The sequence below is a fragment of the Gymnodraco acuticeps genome, unplaced genomic scaffold (genome assembly GCF_902827175.1).
Source record: "Gymnodraco acuticeps unplaced genomic scaffold, fGymAcu1.1, whole genome shotgun sequence".
Classification (NCBI taxonomy): Eukaryota; Metazoa; Chordata; class Actinopteri; order Perciformes; family Bathydraconidae; genus Gymnodraco; species Gymnodraco acuticeps.
Genome location: NW_022989755.1, coordinates 1,232,061 through 1,257,375, shown reverse-complemented (window position 1 = coordinate 1,257,375; position 25,315 = coordinate 1,232,061). Strand labels below are relative to the sequence as shown.

Here is a 25,315-nt window from a genome sequence, read left to right as displayed (position 1 = left end):
CACAATGCTGTATGTGTAAATTAACCATAGACTGTATATACAAATTAACCCATTTTGTGCTGCAAATATTGTGGCTTATGAGTGTGAATTTACTTTGATGAACCTAATGATTAATTCCACTAATGATAATGCTGCGTCTCGCTTGTGTCATTCATAGTTCTCAGTTACATTACATGTTACTTGTTAGACGCTTTTATCCAAAGCGACTTACATACTCAATACTGTGGGCAATCCCCACAGGAGGTGAAGTGTCTTGCCCAGGGACACAACGACATGCTGACTGCAGTGGGAATCGAACTTGCTATCCTCTGATTCGAAGATCAGCGCATTGATCCACTGCGCCACACGCCTCCCTGTTACTCAGTAGATAATTGTAAAATGTTGATTCTTTACTTTTTATGAGGTAAGCTGCATACTGTACTGTATTGCAATATGTATGATTATTTTCTATCAATTTACTGTATGATCCAAAGCAGTTGGAGTTCATTATTTTTTTCCCCAGGAGAATGTCTGCATGCATTTTTCCGAGTAAATAGGATCTGAAAAGTAAGGGGCTTAACTAAGAGTGAAAACGAACAATGATTTTGTTTTTTTCAAACCACATGTTGGACTGACTGTTGAGAAGAATTGATACGGCCTATCCAAAACAATTAATCACTTGGCTAAAGGGGAGTTGATAAATGCCAGACAGCAACAATGTTTGAATCATACCAGACACATGGAGCAAGAACTCCTCCACATCTGCTGGGAGATAATGTTGACAGGAGTTCTGAGAACAATTTGCTGCTGGTGATAGCAGCAGATCTTAACATTGAAATATGTAAAATGTTATTTATGCTTCTGGGTTTGACTACACATTAGGAAAACATCAAGACTGCTGATTGTTTTTCCTTGCATAAAAACAATAAAAATGAATATAAAATGACAGTTTATGCCAAGTGAAAAGTGCCTCTCATGGTCTTGTTGTTACAGCAGTTACCAAGCAACCAATGTGAGTTTGTTGTCAAGAAAATGTTGGACTTTAATTGCACTATTGGGCAACTTTCGGTATTCAAACATTATCAAAAATATTTGTGTCTAAGACTTGAATAAAAAATGAAATTATAATCTGAGACGCTGTGGGCCCGATGGTGCCCTAAACGCAAAGGCTTACAATTTAATAAATACTGTGTTGGTTATTTGTGAACATTAGTAGTCATAAGTAATCTGAATCTGCTCTTTTGAGTTATGAGATATGATTTTACAGGGCAAACAATAATAACAGTTGGAGGCTGTGATATGTGTAAATAATAAATGATAGTTTTACTAAAGCAAGCTTTGTCTTAAAGCAATCATGGTAAACATAATGGTGCATGGTTCTGACTCAACCTTGCATCGTTTTGATTAAAAAAAAAGTCTGATACCCGGGGTCTTCCCCAAAGTAATATAAAGTTGACCCTGTGTATTCCAGCTGTTTTGCTGCATACTCTGTCACTGATCAATACCAACGTTTTATCGCCTTTGGGACTGTTTACTACTCTGTTGTTTTTATTTTTTAGACATGCTGTTACATCAGTTTGGTCCTGGGCTCTTCAACTATTGGATGGATTGCTATGAAATTGGCCACAGGCATTCATATTTCCCTCAGGAGGAATTGTGATAATTGGTGCCCCGATAACTTTTCACCTAGAGCTAAATACACACAGACACCGAAAATTGGATTGGTAGATTTTGACCACATAGCCCAAATACCACTAAAATGTATCTATAGCATTTACCCATAGAGGACAAATGCACACAATACATAGTGTTTCAAATCAGAGTGAAGAACCTGACAATTAGTCAGAACACAAAACAGCTGAATGAGCTCATCAGTTTTCTCTTGTAGCAAGAGAACATTTGTGATTTCCCTGCAGTTCTGTCTAAATAAAACACAATACAGGTTGAATGATTTTGGGCTCATCAGTCTCTGTGAACCATTTTTCTTTTACCCAGTTCTCTAAAGCCACATCTGCAAAATGTTATGTGTTTCTTACTTTTAACTAAATTGCTGTCAAGTTTAGGAAACTGCAAGATTGACAGCAATAGGAAAAGCCAGGGATCACAAAGGTATTATTCTCTATGAACATGAATGAAGCCACCGAGCCTTTCAGTCTAAAGGGGTCTTTCAAAAGACTAACATTGGCAAAAAACTGTAAGCACTTAACACCATTGATTTTCTCCTTTCACAATTCAATCCAATTTATTATGCCATAGTTAAGAATACGTCTTCACATTAGACCGTGTTGTTTAAAATGAGTGTAATCTGACAACAGATTATGAGCCTTTTGGGTTGCAGGTACTTTAAGGCTAATTTGAAAGCTTTACTTTCTATCAAAGAGTAATCTTTTTTTCCCCCCCTAATTTTGGTGCCCTTGTTCGTCCACACCCATCTTTAAACTGAGCCTTCATTTTGATCTTGATTAAACAAAAAAAATATGAACCTGGAAACGTTTTCAAAATGGTAGAACCTGCTGCAGTAGCTGTCTCCAGGTCGACATTTTCCCATGAGGACACACAATCTGTCATGGGTGGTTATAAAGTTTGGCACACTGTGTCGACAATCTGATATCTGTAATTGACATGTACGCTGAGGCGAAATGAGGAGTATTAAGGTGGGAAGGTGACGAAACAGGGGCAGGAAACTCAGCAGTTGGGGGTGGGGATGAATGATAGAAGAGGCTTTTATGCAGATTGATCGTACAGAGCCAGATTCATGGGTGGGTGGAGCAGAGGATGGAGCAGTTCCCACCATGTAACAACGCCTTGAGGACCTCACACAATATGTTTATACAGCATAGATTGAAATCAGAGGCAGCATAAAAATACCATCACATTGCTCCATTTTAGTGTTAGCAGAGTAAGCTCAACGTTCCTTGCTATTAGCATCCAAATAAATCAATAAGTGTTGCGGAGAAATAACAAAACATCCGAAACAGCACTACTTCATTTAACGAGCACTCCCATTGGAGGCGTGGCTTTATTTTTTAACTTTAACCTTGCCTGTTATTGGCTGTCAGCCATGCACAACAAAATCACAACACAGATTGGTAGCACATTTACATGAATGTTAACACTACGTTTTTAAGAAAGGAAATGGTGGGTTGAGTTACATTAATGTGCATCTAGATAAAAAAAATGCAAATAACGTGGTGTCACTGGAAAGTGCACTGTAGAAATAATGCTCTACTGTAACCTATAACTGTATTGAAACATATTGTACAATATGTAAAAGCTTTGGACATCAAACAAAATATGCTGAGAGCATTAACTCGGGTGCTGCATTGTGACATTTTGTTAAAGAAAAACATTTGATCATTAAAGATATTTTTGGTTGTAGGGGTTTTAAACGGCACATTTGGGGATTTTCTAGTGCATTTTAAATTATTCCACTGTAATATTGTTCTTTTTTTCATCATTGGTAAATTGTGCTCTACATTTATTTGTTTACTTTACTTGTACGTGTTTCTTGATTCCTGTTTTCTATTTCTGAATAATTTCTTAAAAACTTTCTGGGAGGACATTTATCATTTGGTTCTTATTACAGGACAAGTCTTTTAGAAAGATATTGGATTTGGTGGTTAATTTCTAGAGGAATTTCCTTGAAATAAAATCAAATGTAAACCAAATTAAATATTCATTATATGCAACCATTTTCTTTGTACATACAAAGAAAATGGTTGCAAATAATGAATATTTAATTATGCATGTCACTACTACATGTCCAACTGTCCTGAACCCCTGACAAAAGACTGGTTGCATCCGCTTGTATAATAACACTTAATGAAGTCGAAATATATAACAATTGAATCCTGTCTCTCTTTGAAACCTAATTAGTGCAAAGCTCATTTTTTCCCCTAGGGAAATTAGGATATGGCCCCTTAATTAGAGATTAAATGAATAAATCTATGACAACAAAGAAGTCAAATAATTAAATTTTATCTGCAGACTCACTATATTTTAAGCTGGGACCCACAGATGGTCATGTGACTGTGTCCCACATTGGAAACACACATCATTTTAAGTGTGTGTTTCATTGTTCATTTGTAAGAGAAATACTGTGCTATTTCCAGCTGAAAAGTGAACTAATTGGACTATAAAGCATAACAATTGCCCCATGTCTACACCTCGTTTGTCATTTGGATTTATTATAGCTCTGCAATAAAGGTGTTTGTAAAGTGTAATGGTTTCTTTTTTTATTACACAGGATGTTGTTTACATGGTTATAACATGTCTTGTTGTATACATTGAAAGACTCGCCCACAATGTGCCTTGTTCAAGCCAATACAGCCTCTTTTTTTTTTTAATTGCATTTATAGTAAACAGTGAAATACCATTTTAATGATTTGCATAATGCATTTCCCGTTTGTGTACCATAAAAAGATTCAACGCTAAAAGTAATCATATCATTACCGACCATAAAGGATAATATATTCACACACACACACACACACACACACACACACACACACACACACACACACACACACACTTCACAGAGCCACAGCAGCATGTGGAGCTACAGGATGAAGGAGGCAGCTTCCGGACGCATTTGTGGGTTATTGAAAAGCTTTCGGCTGTGCACCATCAGTGTTTTTTGTCCTGCCTTGAAGCAAGTTGTTCTCGGGGTTGATGAAGACTAAGAATGGCCGCATCTTCAACAGATTCCGGGCAAGGCTCCACCAAGATAACTCCAGAAGTGTTGCAGGAGATGCTCCAGCTGTACAACCTGAGTCGCCAGGAGTTTATCAACACTTACAACATCCAGCCGCTCGTCTACATCCCAGAGTTACCGTACAGCGCCAAGACCACCTTTGTGATCATGTACATGCTCATCTTCCTGCTGGCTCTGGCTGGGAATAGTTTTGTGATCTACATAGTTTTGAAGAAGCGTGCGATCCAGACTGCCACGGATATTTTCATCTGTTCTCTGGCGGTCAGCGACCTGCTCATCACTTTCTTCTGCATCCCTTTCACTTTGCTGCAGAACATCTCCTCTGAATGGTTCGGAGGTGAGTTTGAAAACTTTCACACTTTTAAACACAATGATGATAATTAGAGTAGCCTAATTAAGACGCATCAGACCAATACGCGTATCCACTCTTGGAAATCAACTTAATTGAAAGTGGACGAATGCACCATCAGGTTTTACAACGACGCACCTGCGTCGCAAATTAGCTGGATTCGAATTGAAACCAAACACAGCGTGTCTGTACGACAAACAAACAGAGTAAATCGAGCTAATTGCTTTGGTCAGCACACAGGCTCAGATCCCTTGGAGGAATGGAGCTGGCCACAGCAGGAGATAATGGATTTAGATGACAAATTATGTGTCCTCAATGATGAAAGAGAAATACATAAAAACAGACCATGCAGGTGACTATTTAGCCCAGGAACCGTGTAAGTGATGTGGAAGATATATTCAAACAGGTGGGAACTGAAGTAACTAATATATAAGTACATTCACTCGCTTCCATTTTATGCTACTTTGTACTTCTACTCCACTACAATTCAGAGGTAAATCATGTAGTCTACTTTTACTCCACTACATTTATTTGTATAACTTTAGTTACTTTACAGCTTTGGATTCATAATGTGAAATACAATTTAAAAAATACTTTAGTTACACCTGGAGTAAATTCACAAGCTACCCCGCAGTATACAACGTCATTAAAACTATAGCTGCACCTTTACATGCTTTGATAAGACTGAAGGTGCTGTCACAGTACAATCCAATACATTGTTGCTGACAATAAACAACACTTCTCCTACAGCATTGACCTAAAATGTTTGATTCATAACACCTGGGGATTATCAGATTACAGATGTAATATATTTTCTTAATTGGATTTCATTACATTTTACAGTTGGCATTATGTGATACCAACAAGGACCCTTTATCGAAGTCTAGAGACATTGAGCGTATCATAGCAATAGTAGGCCAGCTCAAAGCATGTGCTCCCATTAAAATGCATTCACAATTAGTTGAAGGTGAATCACTGTAGACATAACATGTGGGTCTTACTACAGTGCACAGTTTCTCCTGGGTTTCTGCTCAGAGCTTCATTATCGAAGGCAAATATGTGTGTTCAAGATACGATCGTTGTGTCATTTCATCGATGACCCAACAGGAAGATGAAAAGATCGAGGGGGAGCTCGCCTCAAGTCTCTGATAAAACAACACCACACAATGTTTTTGGCTGCTTCACTGAACTTCATGTCTGTTTCTTTCTTGCAGGTGTTCTGGTTTGCAAGACAGTTCCCTTTGTACAGACTACAGCCATAGTGACAGGCATCCTCACTATGACTTGTATTGCCATTGAGAGATACCAGGGCATTGTCTTCCCGCTGAAAATGAGGAGACAGTACTCATCCAAAAGAGCATACAAGATGCTAGGTATTACATGTGTGCACGGCTGCCGTATTGTGCTTTATTGATGTTTGTGTGTGTTCAGACACCCTTTTCTGTCAGTAAGAAAAAGACTGCCATTATTTCAAAGATAGTGTGTTAACCCAACATGCCCTAAGCTAAATTGGATGATCCAACTTTCTGGCATGGGGTTTGAAATAGAGACGCTAAGACTTTACCCAAAAAAACAAGCAAGGAAAATGTATCCAAACAAAACCCAGAACATCTCTCTAGTGCAGTGTTTCTCAAACTGTTTCATACCAAGGACCACTTAACCAATAAATAAACACTCGCGGACCACCTAACTCCACAAATGTAAAAAAACACATCATTTTTCTAGAACAGATTACAAATCGCCTGAAAATGGTACAAACAAGTGGCAACATGTGTGATGAAGGTGTTGCGCTGGGCTATTTCATGCAATCGAACGTGAAACTTAAGCTCGCTCCATTGCGGAGATATTCCCGCGAGTGTGCGGAAAACTTAAATATATTTATTTATTTCAAATATGAAATGTTACCAATATACTCACGGACCACTAGGGGGCGCTCACGGCGCGGACCACACTTTGAGAAGCACTGCTCTAGTGCAGAAGGATTAACCTGTTCTAGCTTTTATCCCTGGCAAGGAGGGGGCAGTGAAGCAGCAGACAAGAAATTACACAACAACAACAGAAAGTTTGGAAAGCGCTGCTGAAAATCCATGATTACAACAGTAACATATCATTAAAAAAGTTTTTTTAAGGGCTTATATTTCAGATAAATTATTAACAAAACACTGAAAAGATGTCTACTCACACAGTTTTCTATTTGGAAACAAAGTAATGTGGAAGATTATTTCAGACTTAATTGGCAGCTTTAGCGTGTCACATGCATGAAAGAGGAACTAAATGTACAGCAGCTGTGGCTAATGTTATGTGTTGCTCTCATTGAACCCGCAGAGGTGCCCAATACGTCGACCGCGGGGGCAATGCTGGTAGATCGCGAGTCATTCATAAAATAAAATAAATCCAGCTCCGTTAAAATAGACAAAACAGGTTTTGATCCTTTCTCCCTTGGCCTCTCTGCCACTTAATTCAGGAGTTTACTTGATTGACAGAAAAAGCGACCTATCGCTTTCCAGTCTGTTAACCCAGAATGCAAAGCGATACAAAATCAGTCAAGTGCCGGTGTTGCAGTATAACTTGAGTCATGACAACTGGCGACATTCTATTATTTTCGTCATAGGAATCCGGGGCGTGTACATTGAGGACCCATTGTTGACTTACCATGTCGATCGCCTCGTTTGTCGTTTACGTTCATCTTTTGCTATATCTGCCTTCCTAAGATCACTTTGATGCACATTCAGTATTCGTATGTGAGGTTGTGGGTGAGAGGTGGATATCGTGACGCTTACAGGGAGGTATCGAACATTACAACGTAGGTGACTGTGTGGATGCCTGTTCAAAATATTGCAAACTTGAATAAATCATTTAAATTATATATTTGTGTCCGACTTTCATTTGTACATCGTTCTTAATGTGATGTATAGTAGCTTTGATAGCTGTCCATACCTTCAGACAGCCTAAAAGTAAAACACAAGTTGTTTATTCACAGCCCGAACGCTCATCGACATGACTGGATCACTCATGACAAGTTGTGATCAGCTCCGATTAAATTGTGATATGAAATACCTGTATCCCTCTCATCACAACAAGACTCTACACTGTGCAGGAAAAACAATTACATACATGAAAATAACCACGATGCATGGGAATGAAACACACAAACTATCTTCCGTGGCTATACTGATATGTCACAGTAACGTAAACTACAGAAAAGTAAGTCCAGCGGGGCACACGTTGAATACATATAATACAGTAGTTCTATTATGCCTTTAATCCTATACGTTTAACCCATAAGAACCCGGACCCATTTCTACTTTTGGGGAAATTAAGGGGGACGTCATTTAGACTAAATAGACCACCTAGAACACATTTCTGACAAGTAACCCCCCCTAGTGTCAAATATCTGAAATGTGACATATATGTCACATTGGGCTTTAATGGTAAAGTAACTCTTATTTATAACTTCATTAATGAGGATGATTTTTTGGTTTACATTTGTTTGAACATACTTTGAATTGAATAATAAAGAATATGTTAACTAAATATAATTGAATCAGCTAAATTAACTGAGCAGATCATAATCATATGTGTAATTGTGCATATATGTCACTCCGGGTTTACTGTGAATGTTTAGGGTTAATGTCCCGATGTGACATCAGTGTCACAGCAATATTTATGGCATTTGTTTCATATCAATTTCATCAATAAATGTTTCTACAACAGGTTATATGTAATCAGAATCAGAAAAGAGCCGAAGACAGCTTAATGTTTAACAAATGTTGTAATGTCATGTAAGCATTTTTATTCTTAAATGGCTTGAATGTTAACTTTAGCAACAAAAAACCTTTCCAAATGGAGCTAGTTCTGTCACATGTGTTAGCCTGGCACATGGACATCTTGGACATGTTGTTATGGGAACACAAAAGCAAATGACAAGGACCATAACCCACCAGACTGTTCAGTGTGTGTCACTTAGGGACTTCATGAGATAAAAAAGGCTAAAGCTGTATAAGGAACTTTCCAGAACATTTAAAGTGCATGTGACACCTGTGTCTAAGCAATTCTGTCTGCCTTCCGTGTTGCACCATGAGGACCCACTGATATAAAATGTTTAACTGTCTAAGTTGCAACCATGCATTTTTTGGAGGGCTAAGCGCCAGCTTGACATATTTTTGGCTTCATTTATAGAAGGAAAGACAACAGTGATAGTTATGTTTCAGAATAACATTTATTGGAAATTGTTAGAACACTCTCACTGGTCACCGGCTTGAGCTTCAATCTCAGGATCCATGTATTTGTGATCAAAAGTAGGCTAATATAAAAGTAGTGTAAGACAAGTCATTACATTTCAGAGACAGTAATATTGTAATGTAACGTAGCCTATTACTTAAAAAAGACAGTAATAAGTAATGGACTGTATTACATTTTGGAAGTAACTTGCCCAACACTGCAGATGATCCAGTCATCTCGATGCTGCTTTCGGGCTGTGAATAAACAACTTGTGTTTTACTTTTAGGCTGTCTGAAGCTATGGACAGCTATCAAAGCTACTATACATCACATTAAGAACGATGTACAAATGAAAGTCGGACACATACGGAAGAGGATTAGGGCCACATAAAAACAATTTTTGTGAGGATTTGAAAAAAAAAAATTTTTTTTTTTTTTTGGGAGAAAAAAAGTCAGAATTCTGACTTTAATCTCAGAATTCTGACTTTAATCTCAGAATTCTGACTTTTTTCTCAGAACAAAAAAATAATATTTTTTTTGGGAGAAAAAAGTCAGAAATACCGGTAACTGTAGAACCAGCTTCACTACGATTTACACATTGCAGATGGTTGTAAAATGACTTATTATGGTTTCCTCTTGGACCCCTCTGGCGCGCAGAAATGCACTCACGTCCTCCATTGTTGCCTACTGCAATGTGTAAATCGCAGTGAAGCTGGTTCTACAGTTACCGGTATTTCTGAGAAAAAAGTCAGAATTCTGAGATTAAAGTCAGAATTCTGATCTTTTTTCTCCCAAAAAAAAAATGTTTTTTTGTTCTGAGAAAAAAGTCAGAATTCTGAGATTAAAGTCAGAATTCTGAGATTAAAGTCAGAATTCTGACTTTTTTCTCCCAAAAAAAAAAAAGTTTTTTTGTTCTGAGATTAAAGTCAGAATTCTGACTTTTTTCTCAGAACAAAAAAAAAATTTTTTTTTTTTCAAATCCTCACAAATTTTTTTTTTATGTGGCCCTAATCCTCTTCCGTAGACACAAATATATAATTTAAATGATTTATTCAAGTTTGCAATATTTTGAACAGGCATCCACACAGTCACCTACTCTGTAATGTTCGATACCTCCCTGTACGCGTCACGATATCCACCTCTCACCCACAACCTCACATACGAGTACTGAATGTGCATCAAAGTGATTTTAGGAAGGCAGATATAGCCAAAGATGAACGTAAACGACAAACGAGGCGATCGACATGGTAAATCAACAATGGGTCCTCAATGTACACGCCCCGGATTCCTATGACGAAAATAATAGAATGTCGCCAGTTGTCATGACTCAAGTTATACTGCAACACCGGGAAAACTCTAATTAAGTTAAAGAGACAAACAAGAGACAAACAAGAAAATGAGTGCGGGACCGAGCAAAAAGCTAAAAACATACCACTTCCACCCAGAATGGGAGGAAGAATATTTTGTTGTGATGTCACATTCAAAGGTTATTTGCCTTTTGTAAAGCGAGCCTCGCTCTGCCAAAGAAAGGTAACGTGGAGAGGCATTATCGGAGTGTTCACAAGGCATATGACAGCGACTTCCCTCCGAGTAGCGAGTTGAGAAAGAGAAAGGTCATGTATTATTGCTACAAAAACATTATCTCGCAGTCTTAGTGTCGCCAACTCGTTTCTAACATGCAAAAAGACAAAAAAAAATGCGTCTATGGTCGGTGTATTTTCGATCTTTCTAATCCAGACGAGATCTCTCTCTCTCCCCCGTCTGTGTGCGAGGGGGGCGGGGCAGTTTACACACACGCAGCTGCTACATGCAGCAACACACGGCTGGGATGGCGGAGAGAAGCGCTCCAAGGTGTGGTTAAATGTTACCCGTCTTGAGGTGGACAATGCTCGTTGTCAAGAGTGTTTAGCATGTAAGGGCGGTAACACGAGCAATTTATCTAAACATTTAGCAAAGGTGCTCCACATTCAGACGGAGGAATGCACCGGGTTCGACTGTCTTTCTAGTAGCTCTGTAGCCCCATCCACGAGTAACGTTTCCACGTCAGGTGTTATGTATGCTAGCAGCAACACACAGAGTTAACTCAATTATACAAACACGAGTTAATGATTAGAGGAAACTGAGTTATTTATTTTGTTAAAGTTTCAGCTATTCTGTTTACAGTTCTGTCATCAGTTTATTTAATACCATTTGTTAAAACACTGTTGTTTCTTTTGATGTGAAATATTATTTATTTAATTTAAATAAAAAGCAATGTTAATTTTGTTTACAATTTGTTTAGTTAATAATAGATGTATTTTTGAATCAAGTAGGCCTATTCATCTTTATTGTCTTCATTGTTAGTTTCCACATGCCTAAAACAACCTCAAGCTACATCTAAAAGTTGATGGCTAAATAAGAGCGTTTGAGAAATTGTACAAGGCATACAGTAATAGTCGATTAATCGTTTCATTAATCGATAGATTAATCGATTATCAAATTAGTTGTTTGTCGCAGCCCTATTGTAGTTATCCCATGTATAAATAAAACGTGTTATTCAGCAACCCTTGCAATTTGGGATTTTATTTTTGGTTGGTAGACCTCGGTGAGCTGGTCATTTCAAAAGTAGCTCACCAGCCAAAAATGTGTGGGCACCCCTGCCTCACAGTATCAACATGTTGAAATATTGAAAAAAAAATGTATATGCTGATTGCATCTATTTCCAAATGTTTTATTTTTCTGTATCCCACAGGACTGGTTTGGCTCGCTTCAGTAATTGTGGGTTCACCAATGCTGTTTGTGCAACAGCTAGAGGTAAGTGGGTGGCACTCAAAGCAATCTATCACAAAATGTAACCAATTCCTTTGTATTTTAAAAGAAAAAATGGAAAAAAGAACAGCAATCATGATGACTGTCCTCTCCAGCACCACAGATGCTTTGCTTCTGGGAAGCATTACTTATGCAGACCAAAAAACATTAAAAAAGACACCTATTGATTGTGATTAACTTTTTAAGCTGAGCTGCAGTTTTTTACTCATTTAAAACACTAACTGCTCTAATCTTTCAGGCATACAATTAATACCGTACATGAAAATATGTATTAACATGCAGTGGGAGCTGTATCCGCCCGTGACCTGCACCCTTCACCGTTATTTAACTTTCGGGTGGAAGTTTAATTCGTAATTGTTAGTTTTGCCCAGTGAAACTTTGTTTATTGATTTATTCAGAATTTTGTCTTGGGCACTCCTTGGTACTAAAATGATATCTGTCTGAATTATTGCCATGCATGTTCTCTTGTTTCTCGAGGTTAAAACAGTAGTAAAGGTCAGTACAGTGGGATGATCCTTATGTGGGTGTTTAGGATTGCTCTGCCAACTTCTTGCAGCTTCTCTGCAGAAGCATCATCTGTGGATTGTTATCCGACTGGACATTACGCGCAAATTGACTGCCAAAATAATATCAAACCGATTAAAAAAAAATATATATCAGAAACTCATAGTTGAGTAGCTACTAAATATTTCTTTTTATTATATGGTATGATTAATTTGACTAAACTAAAGTTGTGTACATCAGTCGTGTACTATTACAAGTTCTTATATGATAGTCTTATAGGGATATTAAACAAGGACATGCTAGAATGGGGTCTTTCCATTTTTACTTTGATTTATCTTATTTTAAGTTAATAATGATACATATTATCTTAGTCTCAGAAAGGATAGAGTAGGAATATTACGTTGATAATATAAATGTTTTTTAAAAGTTTCAAAATTTGAGAACTAGTGTTTTGATACTTGTGACAATTTCTGCACTGAGTTTATGAGGTATTGTTCTTATTATATTAGTCAGTGACATGGGAAGAGCAACAAAGCTCTGCCCCTATTCTGTCAGTAGAAAGAATACCTTAATACCTTAGGGAAGCCGATCAAAGCCCCTTCAATAAAAAGGTTTTCAGCTGCTCTGCTCAGGACAGCTGGAGGATTAGCAGTGACTGCTGTCAGTAGAGAATTGGGCACTTCAAAATTGAGAAATGATGGTGTGAAAAACAGTAAGAAAATGAATATGTAAATAAACAGCAATCTAAGAGTTACCACCTATATACCACCCTGTCAGTCAGATCAACTTTATCTGCCTCGCTCATTCCTCCAGGACTAACAACCTTTCTTACTCTGTCTCAAAGGTGAAGTACGACTTCCTGTATGATCACTACCACGTGTGCTGTCAGGAGAGTTGGCGCTCTCACACTCACAGGCAGGTGTACACCACCTTCATCATGGTAGCGCTGTTCCTGCTCCCGTTGGCGGCCATGCTTTTCCTCTACACGCGTATTGGCATCGAATTGTGGATCCGCAAGAGGGTCGGCGATTCCTCCGTCCTCAACACCATGAACCACAGGGAGATGGTTAAGATCACAAGGTGGGTGTTAAGTTAAAAACATTCTACTTTTGGTTATTCAAATGACTATTTTGAGTGTAAAAGAGCTCAGAGGAAATTATGGAATTATTATTTCAAGACTCTGTTGAATACTCAATTCAAAATGGTCAATTCGGACATTGTACTATGTTTAACAGACCGTTGCTATGGATGCTCTGACCATAGACTCTGAAGGACCACGTCCAATCATATCGTACCATACCCCAAAAAGCAGTTTGAGGTTTTTTTTTTCAAACCTGAACTTTAATACATGGAGAGCATGACTGTTTGGATCCATGAACCCTCTATGGTACGCACTATGATGCCATTTGGGGGAAAAAAAATGTGGAGTGTTTTTTTGTCATAGACCAAATAAACATAATCTAAAGACATTTTAAATAAATAATTATTTGGGGGTACTTTTTGGGGTGCGTTGACTTGAGGCAACACTGTACCATAATGGTAAGTTATGAAAAAAGAGAGTTATTGTTTCAAATTTGAACAACATTTATTTAAAAACACATGGAAAATACTAAATAGCCTCAACAGGTTAAATTGCATGCCAATTAAAATGTGAAAATCGTTATTTTTTATATTTTAACAAGATTACATGTCTGAATGTTGCCTGCAGGCCACATTGTACCATTGTGAAACAACCTTCAGGAATAAATACGCGAAGAGCCTAGGCATCTTTCATTAAACAGGCCAATGGTCAGTGTGGTCTTGATGCACAGGTGTTGATGGCACTGATGAGGAAGAACCTCTGTGCTTCTTCTCAGCCAGGTCTCTGTCAACATTATGAGATGGTCTCCCCCTCTTCTTCAAGAGTTTCCTCTCGTTGCAAAGGCAACTTGCAACTTCAACTTTGAATTTCAGCAGGCTGTACACTTCTTTCTTGGGGATGCCGCAGTCCTTGCACTCCCTGCGGTACAAGAGCCACGCATTCACTAGAGTGAAATCCATCATGTGCAACACGATCTTGTGATACCACTTCCTTGACCTTTGTTCTGTAGAGAGCAATCAGCGAGTCTAGAAGATCCACTCCTCCCATACTTTTATTGTATGCATGCACGACACTTGGGCCGGTAACCTGCAATGTTTCTTTATTTTTCTTATCCCACCTTTGCACACAGATCGTTGGGTTAGCTTTAACATCAAATGTATCTTGGTTCAATTGTAGAGATCTATGATGAATGGTATGCTTTTTAACAGTTTATACCTAAACACACATGTTTACCCCAATATCATGGTGAATCCATAATGGTACGGTGTTGCCTCAAGGCAACATTTGCATTTTAACAAGTTTCCATTATTAGCAAATTAAGTATATTAAACTATTAAAAATTAAGGTTTACTCACCTATTATTGTGAATAAAAAAAATTCCAGACAAGAAGGAAATGACGTTTTTAGACACATTTATTGGAGAGAAATGGCTGAGCTGATCCTTGTGGAAAAGGCGGCAAACAGGGTCTTCAAATTGGCCGCCAGAGAGTCATGGGACAAATTCAAACACTACCATTGGTTCCTTATGGTCCTGCCTCTTTTTTAAAGAGGCAACATCATACCATAGAGAGGGTTAAAGGAAAAATTGCACCCAGTGAATGAAAGATTAACAGAACAAGAACAGCACTGAAAAAAGCAGAAGAGGAAGAAATGCCCATGGTTGAAGGCGTCAGGCATGAAGTACAAGGTTAACTGATCTGTTGCCATTTTTTAAAGTTTTTTTTATCCCTTTGCCTTCCTGACACTAAAGCTGTTTACCTCCAGCTACTAAAAATAAACCAACAGCTCCTGACCAGACAATCAGGGTGGTTCTCTATGGGGCCAGGCTGTCTGGCTTCCAATGTGAAACACAAATGACAGTGTGAAGAGCACAGCTGTCTCAGTCTTCACAGGCTGGTAATGTCTGTGACCCGGCAGGCTGTGAGATGTGATGGCAGCCAGAGGAGCATCTGGGCTCCGAGCATTAAAGGAGTCAAAATAATAGTTTCTTTAGTAAGTAGCCGTGTTAGAAGCAGGGTTATGTACAGTACGCCGGACATTATTTTGATATAGACACCCCAAAGGGTACATCGATGGCTATTCCCATGCTGTAATATATCTTAGTATTTAAGTTTACAAGCATCTTTTTGTTCATTCAATGTGTTGCTAATATTTAACCATTTTAAACCACTCAAAAATTGGTTAAAATTGTCATAAACTCCTCCAAAAGATACAAAATAATACACTTAGACCTTGAGGAACACCGTAGAAAGTTCACGCTATGGTTTGGTTCATTTTTCAGCAATTAGAAGGAAAACAATTCTGCTGTGGAAAGTTTTAAGAAAGCTACTTATTTTCATTATTTATATATAATAATAATAATAATAATACATTACATTTATAAAGCGCTTTTCCTGGTGCTCAAAGTGCTTATATGACAGCCATTTATCCTCTGAATGCAGTTTGAGGTTGTGAAATCGATGCTGTGATTTCCCCAGAGCTACACACAGGTCATTCAATAGATTAAGGTCAAAAAAGATCATTAGCCTTAAAAGCGGAGACTGCTACAAAGAGTATCTGTCTGTGGCTCTGGTAAAGACAGTTTATTGATTGGGTATGCCTGGGGTTCTTTTGGATGTTAAGGAAAATATATATGTTGTAGGTTGTTACCAACTAATGTTTACATCCCGTAGTAAATCAAGAAGGAGCTAAATTCTCAAGGTGGATCGATTGGAGTTTAAATTGTTACCAAAAGTCCTTATAACTTGTCAGTCTACGGAGACTTGAAGTAGGGAAAGATTGTGATGATGCTGAATAAATGATGGTTATGTTTAGGGAAGAAGAAGAAAGTCAAACACGGACACTCTGTACATCCATTGCTACTTTATAATGTTCTACTAAGTGTAGAGTAAACATCTTTAGTTTTAGACTGTTGGAAGCAATTGTAATGATGTACTTATTGTAAGTCGCTTTGGATAAAAGCGTCAGCTAAATGCAATGTAATGTAATGTAATGTAATGGGAATGTTCTGGATAGACAAACAGGGATTTAAAATGTCATGTTAGCACGTTAATGTCAACAGGTAAAGGGCAACACACACATACACAGCATCTTGCCATTAAAGCACATTACCTATTAAAAAAAGCTGTGATTGTATCTTGATTTATTCCCTATACTGCTAATGCCAGATATTTAATTAAATGCTACAACTCAAAACAGCAAATGTGGTTTGTAATTAAAGTCCACTTTTAACTCAAAACGTGTTTTGCTTCTTTGCTGGAAGTTTAACAATAGAAAGTTATGTATGTTCACGTTCACCTGCTGAAAGAGGAACATTTCTGCTTTTTTTTACGTTGAAGACTCAACATGATGTGGACAATTGGAACCTCAGGGGCATAAACATCGGATATGGACTCTCCAGTGTCGCAGAACATATCTGAAATGAAAAATGAAAAACAAATTGCATATATGAATGGGTGTCATTTAGAGATTGCTGCGGGTTATTCAGGTGCCAGGGTCCTTACATTTTACATGCTGATCAGTGGCGCATTTTAATGGAAGAGTGCTGTTATAGGTGTAAGTCATTTTACTTCAATTATTTCTTGCTATAACAAGTCAACATGTCTGCTGTGATTTTCTGCAGGAAAAAGAAACGAGCGGTAAAAATGATGATCACCATCGTCCTGCTTTTCACCATTTGCTGGGCCCCATTCCACACGGTCCACATGTTGTTTGAATACAGTGAGTAGGACGTTTCAATGTGATAAGGAAATAGGAACACAAATTGCTTAACGGTCACCTATTATGCAAAATCCACTTCTTCGTGTCTCTTCTTCATCAACATGTGTCCCCTCTGTGTAAAGAGATTCTGAACGTTTCAGGAACAAAGATTCCCTCTCTTTTTGTACTGATCCATTTCTATAAAAACCTGTCTGAAAATGAGCTGATCAGATTTTGGCCACTTTATGATGTCATAACGATGTTTTGGCTTGTGTAACCATTAGCCAATCAGCAACCACCTTATCACCTGAATCTCCTCCTAAAGCACCATTGTGTTCTTTTTAACCAAATATCTCTGAGGTCTCAGGTATATACAAACATGTCTCTGAAGTGTTTGGCTCCAAATACCAAACACTTCAGAGACATGTTTGTATATACCTGAGACCTATAATATATTGATGAAAAACAGTATAATAGGGGACCTTTAAATGCAAATCCTATCTGTCTGTGAAGCTTTACAGTTTGTGTTCAACCATGTCTGTGTTTCATTCACCAGATGACTTGGAGAACAAATATGATGGAGTTACAGTCAGTATGATACTCGCCATCGTTCAGGCCATGGGGTTCTTCAACAGCTTCAACAACCCCATCGTGTACGCCTTCATGAACGAGAACTTCAAGAAGAGCTGCGTCTCCACCCTGTCCCACTGCATCAAGAAGCCTGACCAGCAGATCGCAGCGGTGGCGCCCAAACTGACCGTGCAGTTCATCAAACCTCAGAGCAGAGAAGCCTTCCTGAGGACAGATGAAGGCGATAGCTCCAAGCAGAACTTGGCAGCGAAAGGACCTTCAAGTTCCTCTCTTCGAGAGAGCTTGATGGAAATAATCGGGGAAAAAGATCTCGACCATCCAACAGATCTCCCGGCAAATGGCTCCTCTGAAGTCAAATGAGAACTGGCTCAAAGTTCTGGTGAGCGACCGTTGAACACCATGAGTCAGATGTGGTTTCATGCCTCACAGTTATGGTTCGAAGACCCAAAAACGTCCAATAGCTTGGGAAAGGTGCAAGAGGCAATAGAATATTCTTTTTGTTGTGGTGGAGAAAAAGTAGGAAGGAATACCAATGACAGCAATTTTGCGATAAAGAGGACTGTCCTTGGAGCCATCCGTACCAGCGGTCTGACAATGAAATTGTCATTTTTTTTCTAAATGGAGATAAATGTCTAAAGTCTGCAGGAAATTCATCCCCTCTTAGTGGGAACTTATTCAGTGATATGTTGGAGGGAACCACAATGTTATCCCATGTTATGGTACACAGGGAACTGTTGAGAAAACTGCAAATAAAGCACTCACTTTACTGAGCCATATGCCTTTTAGCCGTGCAGGATGCTCAGAGACACTGCTCTCACTTATCTTTCAGTTGAACAATTTATAATTGAATGTAATGTTCTCCTATATGAGCAGTTGGGGTCAATAGACTGCCCTGAAAACACAGCCCTTGTACAGTTCTCTTTAAAATGTGCCCCTTAATCACCATTAAGGATTTAGTCAGCCATAACGTTTTATAGTTAACTGGAGAATAAAACAGATGTATTTATATGTGCATTGAAATTGTGCAACCTTATACGACACGTATTTAATTTGATCAGAATCTCCTATCACTTTATACAATCTTTTTGAACAAATTCAAACAAAAAGCATAAATAATATGCCCTGAAAGGATTGTGGCATTACACAGACACAGGGACACAATTCGTTTTTATGTTGTTTGCTCAATGGTGCTGTGGAATACTTTTGTATTGTTGATATATATAAATGTAACTTAAGTGAATGTTATCACTTTGGTGTGTCTCCAAAGTTAGCTACACGTCCTGTGATGATTTGTTTGGTAACAACAGCTTGGCTTTTAGCTTCTATACAGGGCTCTATGCAGATCGTCTTATTAAAGCTGTCGCTTTGTTTTTAAATGCAGATCGCTAGACTAGAATGCCAGTAGCTTTAGTTCTTGGCTTGTGTCACACAAGTCCTTGAACAACTGTGTCAGTGGCATTTTATACCGTGTGCTCAGTCTCTTATGCAAGAAACTAATTTATTAGATGACTTATTGTAACTTGTTTCTTTCTTTGCGGCATAAATAAAAATGGGGTATTTTAATATTATATTTATTTTAAATAAAGGACTGTATGAACATGACTTGAGTAGGGAGGGGGTGAACCCTAATGTTTCACTGTTTAATAAACCAAGGCATTCCCCGGGGCAATTAGTATTTTGAATTGTATTTGTTGTGACATTTCGACATACACTACAATATTTTTGCTGATATTTTGAAATAGTATACCATTACTTTTTCCCCCCCGATATATTATAGGCTATTTTTCCCTGAAATGTTCAACATACTGTAACATGGTTTTTTCGGCATATTTTTTGACACATACTATAAACATTTGGACGAAATACTATACTTCTACTTCTACTATATATTTCAGACATACAAATAAATCTTTTTTTATATTTGAAACTTTGTTAGCAAACATTGAGTCAATGTCCGGTAATGATCTGACCTCACCGAACCTCACAGGGTTACAACAGTGTCTTGAAACGTTATGTTACTAGCTTTAGAACTAGATTGGTAAACAACTATTCCTGATCACTTGATCCACAAATAAAAATACTTTCCCATGATTCTGTTTATTTTATTGGATTATATACATTATTTAATTACTTGGATTCACACAGGATGAAACATTTATACTCCAATTAACTGCTGCCTATCGAATATTCTGTGAAAAATATTAGTTTTTTAGAAAAGGAAACCTGTAAGGTTACATCTCTGAAAACAAGCATTTTATTATACAATGCCAACATAAATGCCAAACCAGAAGAGACCAAATCTTCTTTATGATTAAGAGGTACACTTTTTGTCTGCTGCACACTTGTTCAGAGGCATTACATTGAAAGATCATGTGATTTTCATAACATCTTAATAAACACAGGAAACACACAAGTAAAGAAAAGAAAGCCAAAAAGTTACATCAAATCTACAGTTAACTGAAAGAAGCAATTTCACTGCCTCTTACATGCTTACAAATGTGTTGTGTAAATGCAATGCTGACTCCTCACAGTCTGTGGCAACTTGGACAATATCCTTCCCCTCAAAAGAGACTTCATAATCATATTTTCTGAAGATCTCCACAGAGGAAATGTCAAATCTTTGCCAGGCACTTCTGTATTTGCTGAAGATAATCTCAAGATGTCTGTAGACAGCAGGAGGAGGGGGGGGGGGGGGACAAACAACTTCAAAACATCTTTGCTGCTTCTTTCCCCACTGCTATGTGATCAGCGGTATATGGAAGTCTGCATTGTCAAAGAGGAGAGGCCTTTTGACTGGAGAGGGATCCTTCTCAGCCTTGTGGAGCAGTTTGAACAGTCCTGTTCCGATGTTCATTGGGATCCCCATGATGATACACTCAGACACACCTGAAACAAGAACACAGGAAATATCAAGACCTACGACAACAAAGAGTGAAGCTCTATTTCCACACAGAGATGAAGCATGTCTTTACCACAGACTGAGTCCTTTTGTCCGAAGTACGCGGCATCGAAGAGATGATCAGCTGTTTTCTCGAAGGAGGCCAGCATGAGGACACTCTCCTTCATTTTGGCTAAACCAAACCTGGTGATTCCCAGTATCTCCCCCTGAATGGATAGAAAAACAGATTGCACACATTTGAAAAGGCTTCTTACACTAGGAAGATATATCAGTATTTGGACTGGTCATACCTTGTAGGACATGAGATCTCCTAGAAGCATGACGTGGCGCCGGTCAATGCTCATTCCATGGTTCGACATAGTGTACTGAATCTCATTTATGATGGTGGATCTGGCCGCCTCAATACCCAAAGTCTTCTCCACCTAGAATGAATACAAATGCAAATATAAGCTTGTAAGCACAAGATAAATGACCCCAGTCAGTTTAGTGAAGGCCATTTAACATTCTGCTTCAAAGACTGACTCGACCATTTACATAGAGATGAGGATACGCTTTTAAAATGCATCTTTTTTTTTATCTCATACATTCCGAGCCACAAACTTCCATCCACAAGAATACGGATTATTACACCGGTCTTACACCGCAAAGATAGAATATCAGCAGCCGCATCAGCCAAACATTCTGCCTCAGACTTTAAGAGGTTATTTATTTCATTTATCAGTAGAGCCACTGAGCGAGGCAGCCCCAGGAGAAAGTGTTAGCTCAGCTTTGCTTTGCAGGCTACATGTTTTTGTTTATATTCCATTTTTCATCTGACAGGGAAACAGAATAGCAATGAGCAGGAGGGCAGATGTGGAACCAAACAAAGGACTCTTAACCACCTCTGGCTCTACATCTCTGTTTGCAGATACCTCATATGTGTTGTTTGAAGTAGTCTTGCTTCCTTTCACTCCATGCGTTGCCATGACAGCCCTCAGGTTGTCCCCCTCCACCAGGAGCTTGTACATGGTCTTGGTGCTCTGTTCGTCGATGTGAATCACAGCTCGGGAAACTTCAGGTATCCCTTGAACCACCACCTTTCCAATTGAGAAATAAAAAACATGAACTCTACTTTTCAACACATTTAGGAGCACCACGTGAATTAAGATCCAGCACAAAACATAAATAAGCCTTCAGTGTGTGGAGTGAGTACTAATCAGGGCTTTGGAAACTGATTTCTAGGTCAAGAAATCTAATTGAGAATGTGGAGAAAAGCAGATTATCACCTTAGGAAGTTCCCCTTTTAATTGCTGCAGCACGTAGTACATGGAGCTTTTGTTGTTTTCTCGCGGAGACACACACACCACCGCCTCGCCGTGCACAGCGATGTCTCCCGGCTTCACCCGGAGTTTGGACATGCAGATGGAGTAACGCACTGTTTCTGCATTTACCTGGAAGAAAAACACGAGAAATCTGAGGCAAAGCATCCATTTGTTATTCTTTAAACAAAACACAAAAGCACTTTGGATAATGTGACACTCCAAAACAGAAAGCCATCAAACAGTGAGAGGAAGAAAGACTTTGGTGCTTCATCACAGGCTCTTTGTTTTAACTCCAAAATCAATACAATTGAAATGTGTCTTTAGGGTGACTTATAAAATCTGTCCAGGGACTACAGATGAAAAATAGCCTCTTGAATAACTCTGGCACATTTACAGAAATGTTGATTAATGTGCACTGTCCCTGTTGATAGGGTTCACTATTCTCTCTCTGGACCCAAATGATTGTGTCACTATGACAACAGTATTCAAAAATAAATGAATACCCACATAAAAAGGTGCATTTCCCCTTGTAAATGTGTCCTCCCCCTTGTGTTTCCATAGATATCCAATTGTTCCTTCAAGAGATCCCCCTTAGGTGGCCCCGAAAGAGTAGAATTGTCAGGAGACATCAAGCATGTCCCCTGGTGAGGTATATGTCCTGTTTAACTTTAAAATATGTATCTGTGGCATGCTCAGATGTAGAAGTGAACAAATACATCTTGAAAAGTTGCGAAAACCAACCCTGCAATATCAGTTACACTCCAATATCTATATTTGGATTGTCAACATTTTCTTATTCAATAACTTAACTCAATTTCCAAATGTTATCATCTTAACAATAACAACATGGTTCATTACTGGAGAATAAAAGGTCTAGCAGGGCGAGTTGTGATGTCTCCATGGTCCCAGATTAAGCAATTACTGTGGTAAACACTGTAATCATGGGTAGATAAACTCGAGCTGTTTTTAATCAGTGTGGAAGTGGGCATGTATTTGGAATATTGTGACACTGTGCTACTAAAAATAAAAAGATAATGGGTGGTACCTCCAGGCGCAGCAGCCTTATTCTCTCAAGGGACAGTTTCACCAGGATGAAGCAGTCGTCGGGTAGAAAAACCTCTTCTATGTACTCCGAAATCTAAACAGAACAGGAAGAGACCGTGGCTTCATTACAGCACTTCAACATGTTCGCACACGATGACCTGTGGACAAAATGGTGTATAAAATATGCATGCGGTTGGAATACCTCTCCTAGAAGTGTTTTCTCGATTCTCCCCTTCACCAGCCGGGCAAAATCAGCGTCTTCGTCCACATCCAAATGAGCCGTGATTATAGGGGTGCTGAGTGGTGAGGAGAGGACTAAATTAGGGATGTGTATACATTACTGTGACACAGAGATGATGCTGTAGCCCCGCACAGCTTATTCTGCTAAGTGCCCTAATTCAGTTTCTAAACCATTGACTGAAGAAGGAACTGCTTAATTAAAATTGGCTTAAAGCAGCAGGAAATGTCAGACAAAAGATCTGCTTCCTCTCTCTTCTCTGCCGTTATTATCTCTCAAACCTGATGTTCTTTGATGCATTGATGATCTCTTTGATGCGAGGCACCCCCAGAGTGATGTTCATGGACGCCACACCGGCGAAGTGGAAGGTCTTCAGGGTCATCTGAGTGCCGGGCTCTCCGATGCTCTGGGCACAAAGAGCTCCCACCGCGGAGCCCGGCTCCATCTGAGCTCTGCACGGGGGAAAAAACACAAGAAAAGGAAACGTTACCAAAGCTAATGAATGAACTGTGTGAATGCACATTAATCATAGAATATCTTTTAATTGTAAAACACATTTTTTGATTTAACTAAGAAATCAGATTTTTAAAACTTTAACAAAAAGAATTATCAAGTGAAAATGTGGTTTCAAATGTAGCATTAGCAGTGTCAGCACAGTTTAACATAGCAATGGCTTTCTCTCAACAACTACAGGAGGGTTTGACATTAGATCCGTGTAAAATCCTCCATGGTTACCAAAGAAACCATCTGGAAGCCTGGTGACGTTAGTGATCAAATTATTTCCCGTCAGGACCTTGAAGGTTGACATTTGTGGTGGAATGGAAGGATGGTCGCTGATTTTGATACAGACCTTTAAGGATGATTGAACAGCTTTCGGGAAATGTTTCCAGCATAATTTGTAACGTTGAATTTGGGGTGGATTTGATTATAAGAAGAAGAAGAAGAAGAAGAATTGGGAGGGATGAAACCCTCTTTAATGGTCACACATGCAGAAATGTGTGCTCTGCTTTTAACCCACCCTAGTACCAGGAGTCTAGCACTAGGAGCAGTAGGCAGCTATTGTACAGCGCCCAGGGAGCAATGGGAGTGAGGGGGGAAGGGGTTGTCCGGTGCCTTGCTCAAGGGCACCAAGGCAGGGCAGGAGGTGAACTGGGACCTCTCCAAGTAGCAGTCCACACTCCATATTTAGGTCTGGTCGGGACTTGAACCGGCGACTCTACGGCTCACAGTCCAAGCCCCTACTGACTGAGCCACTGCCGGACCTGTAGCTAAACTATACTGTACTAAATACTGTTGTAACTTTAATCAAACCCACATCTTTATTCTTGACCACTTTATGCAGTGACTGGCAAGGTGTGCGCAGTGAGAAAATAAGCAGCGTTTTAGTCTTTGCAGTCTATTTCAGTCACTGTAAAAGCGTCACTTTTAATGCGTTCCAGGAAAAACTGACTGGAAATGTTTGCCATTAACTTCTTATTTCAATGAACCACAGAAAACAGGAGTCTTGTACCTCATGTACTTGTTCCTGCAGGTTTCAAGGAACTTCTCCAGCTGGGTGGGGGTTATGCGGTCCAGCTGATAAAGCACTTTTGGCTGCACAACAAAGGTGGGAAGACAAGCAATGAAATACAGATGTAGTTGAAGGACATTGCTGTATTAAACACATTCACTAACAGTGTGTGATGCCAACCTCGCTGGTGCCATTGTCGTTGATGCCGTATTTGTCTCTGGTCTTTTTGATCCGTTCTGAGATGTTCTTCACAAATTTCCTTATCTCCTACAGTTCAGGGAAGACAATTCAGCAATTTCAGAGGATAATCTCTCAATAAAAACAATTACCCAAGTGTGTGCTGCTTGAAACGATACACTGTCATGCAGTTGTTAGAAA

General features: G+C 38.9%; 2 protein-coding genes across 3 annotated transcripts in view; one reads left to right on the top strand and one right to left on the bottom strand.

The window, feature by feature from the left end:
* The first annotated feature begins 4,618 nt into the window (after nucleotides 1–4,618).
* On the top strand, nucleotides 4,619–20,036 carry LOC117543630 (pyroglutamylated RF-amide peptide receptor). Its single transcript, XM_034212021.1, has 6 exons — nucleotides 4,619–5,030; nucleotides 6,257–6,415; nucleotides 11,994–12,055; nucleotides 13,419–13,654; nucleotides 17,278–17,375; nucleotides 17,911–20,036. The coding sequence occupies exons 1-6, from the start codon at nucleotides 4,664–4,666 to the stop codon at nucleotides 18,303–18,305; spliced, it is 1,317 nt and encodes a 438-aa protein (XP_034067912.1). The 5' UTR covers nucleotides 4,619–4,663; the 3' UTR covers nucleotides 18,306–20,036.
* Nucleotides 20,027–25,315, bottom strand: part of polr3a (polymerase (RNA) III (DNA directed) polypeptide A) — a 30,024-nt gene continuing 24,735 nt past the window's right edge. For both annotated transcript variants that reach the window (XM_034212007.1, XM_034211998.1), the window contains exons 22-31: nucleotides 25,118–25,204; nucleotides 24,938–25,020; nucleotides 23,709–23,879; nucleotides 23,392–23,485; nucleotides 23,191–23,283; nucleotides 22,110–22,274; nucleotides 21,756–21,920; nucleotides 21,135–21,266; nucleotides 20,918–21,050; nucleotides 20,027–20,831 (exon numbers count right to left, since the gene is read on the bottom strand). In XM_034212007.1, the coding sequence (XP_034067898.1) occupies nucleotides 20,683–20,831; nucleotides 20,918–21,050; nucleotides 21,135–21,266; nucleotides 21,756–21,920; nucleotides 22,110–22,274; nucleotides 23,191–23,283; nucleotides 23,392–23,485; nucleotides 23,709–23,879; nucleotides 24,938–25,020; nucleotides 25,118–25,204 (1,272 nt within the window). In that variant the 3' untranslated portion in view covers nucleotides 20,027–20,682. The remainder of the gene's footprint in view (nucleotides 20,832–20,917; nucleotides 21,051–21,134; nucleotides 21,267–21,755; nucleotides 21,921–22,109; nucleotides 22,275–23,190; nucleotides 23,284–23,391; nucleotides 23,486–23,708; nucleotides 23,880–24,937; nucleotides 25,021–25,117; nucleotides 25,205–25,315) is intronic.